Source organism: Scylla paramamosain, chromosome 12, assembly GCF_035594125.1.
Source record: "Scylla paramamosain isolate STU-SP2022 chromosome 12, ASM3559412v1, whole genome shotgun sequence".
Lineage (NCBI taxonomy): Eukaryota > Metazoa > Arthropoda > Malacostraca > Decapoda > Portunidae > Scylla > Scylla paramamosain.
The window spans coordinates 18,980,448-18,987,947 of NC_087162.1; the positions used below are offsets into that span (position 1 = coordinate 18,980,448).

Genomic DNA, 7,500 nt, shown 5'->3' on the forward strand with positions numbered 1-7,500 from the left:
GAGAAATTATGATTTGACGGGGAAAATATACAACGCAGTGGATGTGACTGCAGCAGATTACACAACCCGTGACCACGAGTGTGCATGCATTGGTGGTGTGATAAAAAGATAAATGATCGTGTGATTTCATAGCAATGTGTGAGCGAGATGAATAAAACGATTGACAGATAGGTAGGTAGGTAGTATAGACAGATACATAGATATATAGATAGATAGATGGCTAGATAATAGATAGATAAATAGGCAAGAAGGGAGTTAGATAAGTTGGTAGCCTGATAGATAGATAGTTTGTTAGTTAGACAGACAGATATAGAGATAATGATGATATTAAATAAAAGATAAATTATATATAATAATAATAATATAATAATAATAATAATAATAATAATAATAATAATAATAATAATAATAATAAACATTATAAAGTAGAAAAATAATTACACTAATGTAAAAGTAAATGAATAAAATAAATGAAAAACACCTCAATAACAGAAATGATGATGCTGACGATGATGAAACCTATTTACTCTACTGGCCTCGTTTTAGAGAGAGAGAGAGAGAGAGAGAGAGAGAGAGAGAGAGAGAGAGAGAGAGAGAGAGAGAGAGAGAGAGAGAGACGCAAAAATAGTGACAGGAAGAAGACATGATTGACCATGAGTGAGGGAATCCCATCTCTCTCTCTCTCTCTCTCTCTCTCTCTCTCTCTCTCTCTCTCTCTCTCTCTCTCTCTCTCTCTCTCTCTCTCCCTGAATGCAAATCATCTGTTTGACTATTGTCTGCATGCAAACTAATTACACACACACACACACACACACACACACACACACACACACACACACACACACACACTAGGTATGGAGACGTAAAAACACAAATGTAGCTCGGGGTTTTAAAATATAACTATGTAAATACAACTAGGTAAATACGCGCACACACACACACACACACACACACACACACACACACACACACACACACACACATACACACTCCATATGTCTACCTAGGTATCACCTAATAAACATGTACACACACACACACACACACACACACACACACACACACACACACACACACACACACACACACACACACACACACTCCATATGTTTACTTATGTATCACCTAATAAACATGTACACATACACAGACGCGCGCGCGAGCACACACACACACACACACACACACACACACACACACACACGTCCTTGCAAGGTTGGGTTGGACTTTCTCCAGAGGTTAACGGTCGGCCCATTTTTCTGCTCTCTCTCTCTCTCTCTCTCTCTCTCTCTCTCTCTCTCTCTCTCTCTCTCTCTCTCTCTCTCTCTGCAACAAACTTATTTGTGTTAGTGGGAAGTGACCGCTTTCAACCTTTAAACTCTCTCTCTCTCTCTCTCTCTCTCTCTCTCTCTCTCTCTCTCTCTCTCTCTCTCTCTCTCTCTCTCTCTCTCTCTCTCTCTCTCGGATGGCATCGCAAGAAAGTACTACAGTTATTTCCTTTTCATCATCAATTAATGGAATTAATAAGAAGTGAACAGGAAAGTGAAATAACAGGACAGGTAGAGCGATAGACAGTTTGATGAATAAAGGAGTGTTGAATAGATGGATAAATAAATAAGATAGAAAGAGAAAAGAATGGACACAGTAACGCTGGAAACTTGAAAACCGTAACCACAACAACCACCACCACCACCATTACTACCACCATCACCACCACCATCATCACCATCATCACCACCACCATCACAACCACCATTGACAAAAACAACAATGCAAAAGAGTAATTCAGCAACGGCAGCACTACTCTCTCTCTCTCTCTCTCTCTCTCTCTCTCTCTCTCTCTCTCTCTCTCTCTCTCTCTCTCTCTCTCTCTCAGCCTTACACCCTGCCTACCAGTATTTATCCTATCACACACACACACACACACACACACACACACACACACACAATGGCGAAAATCGGTGTCCTCGTCGTGTTTCCAGGAAGGTAATTTTTGGCTGACGTCATGACAGGAACATTATTTCCTGTGCACTGGAGGAAGGAGGAGGAGGAGGAGGAGGAGGAAGGGGAGAGGGAAGAGGAGGAAGAAAGAGGGGAGAAAGAGAAAAGTGCTTATCATTTCCTTTTTTCTTTTTTTTTGGTGGCAGTAGTTTTTCATTCTCACTTCGTACGTACTTCCCTTTAATTATTCCCTTCCTAGTAGACATTCATATCACTTCTCTCACCCCCACTCTCTCTCTCTCTCTCCTCTCTCTCTCTCTCTCTCTCTCTCTCTCTCTCTCTCTCTCTCTCTCTCTCTCTCTCTCACGCACATCTACATACCTCACTTCTGTTATGTAACTGTTGTTGTTATTCTTACTCTATTTATCACTGTCTCTTTTCTCTTCCTCCAACAGAGAGAGAGAGAGAGAGAGAGAGAGAGAGAGAGAGAGAGAGAGAGAGAGAGAGAGAGAGAGAGAGAGAGAGAGAGAGAGATACAAAAGTTAGATATATCGTTTCACCAAAATAAAAAAAAAAATAAATAAATAAATAAATACATAATAACAATGAAGCCTTCCTCTTTCCTATCCCTCTCCTACTTTTTTTTTTTTCACCATCACAGCAGTAAGCATTTCCGCAGATACATTCGTTATAGACCAACCTACCTACCTGGTTTTCCTGTACGTAATTCCCCTTCCATTTTTTTCTTTTTTTTTCTTTTTTTCTCTCTATCTCTCATATCCCCACTACCAGCTGTATAAGGAAGCGTTACCACGAATATCTGCATGTCACGCTTCCCTTCACTAAACACTGCAAGGAAGACGTTTCTTTTAATTCTTTACAGGAACCAACGATCGATGCCTTCAGTGTAAGACGAGCGTAGGTGTTTATGCCTTGCGCAGCTCCCTTTGTTTATTTACTGCAGGTGGCGGTGATAAAGATAAATAAACAAATAAAAAAAGATGTACAATGCTTTCAGGTGTAAGTGTATAATTAAATCGTTAGTACTGACTTCAGGTAAATACAATTAACGGTGTTTGTGTGTCTGTGTGTATATAATCATTACAACGTTTAATGATGGGTGAGTAACGCAGACATGAGTAATTAAGGGATGGATACTTTCAGCCGGCAATAAGTACTAACTGGCTGGTGTTTACAGATAAGAGAACAGCCATTGCTTGCAGGTAACACCACGCCAGGCAATGTTCAGAGGCAGTAAAGCGATTAGTCCTTTTTAGGCAATACAGTCATTAGTCCTTATTGGTAATAGAACGGTGCAAGCATTATTAGAGGCCTTGGGAGGAGGAGGAGGAGGAGGAGGGGAGAGAGAGAGAGAGAGAGAGAGAGAGAGAGAGAGAGAGCGCTACCCATGAATTACCAGAATGAACCTCGAACAGATAGCCAAACAGGAGGTACGCTACTGACAACACCAGCAGATAAAAGTGAGCGAGGCGAGACAAAGAAATTTAGCAGAAGGGAAGCTGACGAGGCCGCACAGCACACTCACCCGAGGCACGTCAGAGATAAGAGTGACCAAGAAGGCAAAGAGGATGTGCGATTAAGCGACTTTTGAAGAGTGAAAAAAAAAAAAAGAGCTTGCATGTTTGCGACAATATGTGAGCTGCAAAATAACGCTTCCGTGTCACTTATATTAAAAAAAAAAAAGGGTATAATTGGTTCCTACACTATTTAGAAGATCGTGTTTGCGTGATGAAATTACATCTTGCCAGTAACGCGTATGTCTCATAAGTTTTCAGCAATTACAGCAGGAATTACGAGCGTTCCTAGTGGCGTCAACTCTGCGTCACGGCTACAGGTCTCGAGTGCTGCTAACATGCTCCCGACACGCTGCCCACTACATACAATATCTTTTTTCCTTATCCACCCCTTCTGTACTTGACGCCATGCACCTCGCCAACCCCTGCGAGAGATAACCCCTCCTCTCCCCTCGCACTGCTGACCCTCCTCACTGCTCGGGCGAACCTCCGGGATCATTCGCAAACCAGTGGAATACGCCAAATTTCATCCTGAGTAATCACGTCACGTATTTTATCAAGGTCGTTTCTTGTTAACATAAAGGAGTGGTTCCCAAACTGGGAGAAAATTACAATAACAATATTTTTGGAGGTAAAAGAAGGGCGACAGAAAAATACACTTTGTTTACGCAAGCACCTTCCCTGATCCTTCCTCCCAAGTAAGTACAAAAAAGGGTTATCATGCAAGCCTCACGTAATCTCTCTCGTAATATCAATCGTTGGACATTTTCTTATCTACGGGTATTTCAGTACTGCTGCATATACGTAAATCAATAATACTATAATCCCGTAAATATTCACCAAACCTTACACAGTTCTCCATATGAGATTGTCACCCAAGCCTCCCGTGACACTTGATCCCATAAAGAATCAAATATCACACCTCGCTTCATCCTCCATACGATTACTCCTCAAGCCTTACTCAATCCCCGAAGAGATTATCATTCATTTGACGAAACAAAGCGACTGTTAGTGCATCCAGACTAGAGACACGAAGCCAAATCTCAAGTAATTCCGACAGAGGGTTATTAAACCTCACTTAGATCTTCCAAAGGGTTATTACTCTAACCTCGGATGCTAAACTTTTCAGTCATGAGGTTTGCTTCTAAAAATCATCTCCATTACAAGTAAGTCATCTCACATGTTTTTTACCTAGTTTTTGTCTAAGTATGTGACGAATTCATAACCCTTTGACTGGCGTGGCTTCTCCTCAAGCTTATTTTAAAATTGTCTGGTGCAGGGTGGTCCGGCTTCTTCGACATCTCGGGCCAATACAGCACTAAATGGTTACATGGAGGGTCACTAATTTTATATATATATATATATATATATATATATATATATATATATATATATATATATATATATATATATATATATATATATATATATATTCCTATTTCCTAGTAGTATTTAATATACAAACACAGAAACTTCGTCTATGTTTTCGTGTACAAATTAGATTTATAATACAATCGGTCGCGGGCCATAGACAATCAACCGGCAGGCCACTTGTGGCCCGCGGGCCCGTCGTTGGACCACACTGGTCTGGTGTATAAGCTGAGTGTAATTTGGAAACACAATACCAGAAGATGTCATCACGTAGTTGAAATGTTTTCGTAACCATAGTTTGGGATTTGTACAGTAAAATGGTGAAGACTCTCTCACATGAAGTAACCAGTGTCATACTGTCATTAGCAGTTAAAGAATTACAATATACCTTGCTCACTCTAAAGAGCAACAGAGGTAAGTTTATCCGCAGTTTGTCAAGTTCCATTCAACTGCATTTAATGAACATCTTTCACTGCGAAAGTTCACAGAGATAAGCACAGATACTCGTGGAATTAACCTAGAGTGATCAGACCCATCCAAGTATGTGTTGTATTGGAAGACTGTTTCATCAGGATACTCTGTTACATCAGAGAACGTGGAAATGGCACCCGTTACTCGCACTGCATACGTCGTTGCACAATAGCTTGTCGGAGCAGATATACATAAATATGTAATGGTGATATCAATATTGAAAAAAAAAAAAAAAAAAACGCAGTATGATACTTTGACTTACTGATTATGGGTATTTACCTTCCAAGATGTCTTCCTGGTGGCGCCCTCCCTCCTCGGCGATCCCTGTAGGCTCTCCTCACCTCACGCTTCCCTCCCCACCCCTCCCACCACACTCCACGGCGCCGCAGCAACTCACAACACTCCACGGCAACACAATAATTCACTTCTTGTTACACTACATTAACAGGGCACTATTTTCCTGGAATAATCCTCCTGGTTTATGTTTTGTTGAGGAATCACAACTGTGCTTCTCACTCTGCGTTGGTCTCTGGGAGACTGGTTCATGAGCATTTCGAAGCTTCGTTTTTTAGTCATGTTTCAGCGCATCGTTATTTCTTATATCTGGCTATAATTAAGGTTGATTTTCACAATATCAGGTTGAATTACTGCTTTTAGTATTACATTTCATACTATCCTCCTTATTCACGGATATACGTAGCTAATTTATCTGTTTATGTTGTTTTGAAATATATTAATTCTTAACACATTAAATGGATAATTAGTCATCTCACCGGCTTAGAAAACTGAAGGACTAATCTAACCACACCTGTTTTTTTTTTTTTTCCTAGCTAGTTCTTAAAATCTATGTCAGCTAATTTACTACACACTGATCCAGCTAATAAGTATACAAAAGGCATATAAAAACTATCTCACAGTAGCTCTAGATCACTCAAATAGCAAGGTAGAGCTGCTATCCTCACCTCCAAGTAATCACACTGTTAGTACATAACCTTGCCTCACACTTCCCTATCCTACAATTTGAAGGTGTTCAATGTGTTTTCTCTTACGTTGGGTTATTTTCAGTTATGACAACTTATGTTAAATTAGGTAACCTTTAACTTATCACCACCACCATAACCACCATTCCACACTTCAAACATAAACGTCACACATCACATTAAGGGAAGGATGTGCTCTCATGTTAAACCTCACCTGTTAAACCCATCAAATCTCAACTACCTTACTTACTTGAGCTCTCACTTCTTGCATTTTCATGTTTCAACTCACTAACTTGACTGGCTTCTGTTCACAATCAGCACCACAAATGTTTTCTATAGTGTCCTAAATTGCATCTTAGCTTTCATTCAATCATTATTCATTTAACTTTTAATTCAATAAATAATGCATCATAAAAATAAATTCCATTGATGATACACAATAAGTGCAAAAAAAATCACAAAATATATAACAATCTCTCTCTCTCTCTCTCTCTCTCTCTCTCTCTCTCTCTCAGATCCAGTAAGATCATACAATAAGGTGAAGTTAATACACATGGTACCATTACCTTGACAGACTAGAATTACAGACCCACCAATCACCACAAACTAGCAAGGCATGTCCACATCAGGTTATCACAGACAAACAATTCTGCACCAAATAAAATGTATTCAATAATAAATACAACAAATTAAATCATACAGAATAAATAGCACAATCTGACTAGCATCATGAATATCTCACAGAAGATTGGGAAGAAAGGCATACCCTGATGAACAACAGATAACTCTGAAACATGAGTACATTACATACCAGAATTCAGATTACTAGATTACACACAAATGTTTATAGAGTGAAGAACAAGAAAGAACACCAGCAGCAGCAAAGAAGGGTGGACACAACCAGAGGAGCTGTCCAGCTTAGCTAATAACTTCTGTTCACAGTCTGGGGATGAGGAGCACAGCCGCTGTGATGCCAGGTGGGTGCTGTTGCTCCAGGATGCCTGCAGAGAGGAGGAAAGGATCAAGGAGTCTATACCACATTAGCTTTTTTTTATTAACTGTAGTGACAGGACAGTCAGACCTTGGTGACTATCTTGACCTGAAGGGTAGGGTGTTAGAGCTTGCTTTCTCCATGAGTCTCCAGCCAAAGACTACGCCAAAGATTACGAATACTACTCAAAACCAAGTTATCTTGCCTTTTA

The 7,500-nt window shown here is 40.0% G+C and overlaps 1 protein-coding gene and 1 long non-coding RNA gene across 4 annotated transcripts in view; both read right to left on the reverse strand.

The window, feature by feature from the left end:
* The window catches only part of LOC135105819 (uncharacterized), a 125,350-nt gene extending 119,504 nt beyond the window's left edge, over window positions 1–5,846 (reverse strand). Inside the window, exon 1 of the long non-coding RNA XR_010271018.1 lies at window positions 5,598–5,846. This is a non-coding gene — a long non-coding RNA (uncharacterized LOC135105819). The remainder of the gene's footprint in view (window positions 1–5,597) is intronic.
* Window positions 5,847–6,950: 1,104 nt separating this feature from the next.
* Window positions 6,951–7,500, reverse strand: part of LOC135105820 (neither inactivation nor afterpotential protein G-like) — a 16,623-nt gene continuing 16,073 nt past the window's right edge. For all 3 annotated transcript variants that reach the window (XM_064014412.1, XM_064014411.1, XM_064014409.1), the window contains one exon: window positions 6,951–7,299. In XM_064014412.1, the coding sequence (XP_063870482.1) occupies window positions 7,129–7,299 (171 nt within the window). In that variant the 3' untranslated portion in view covers window positions 6,951–7,128. The remainder of the gene's footprint in view (window positions 7,300–7,500) is intronic.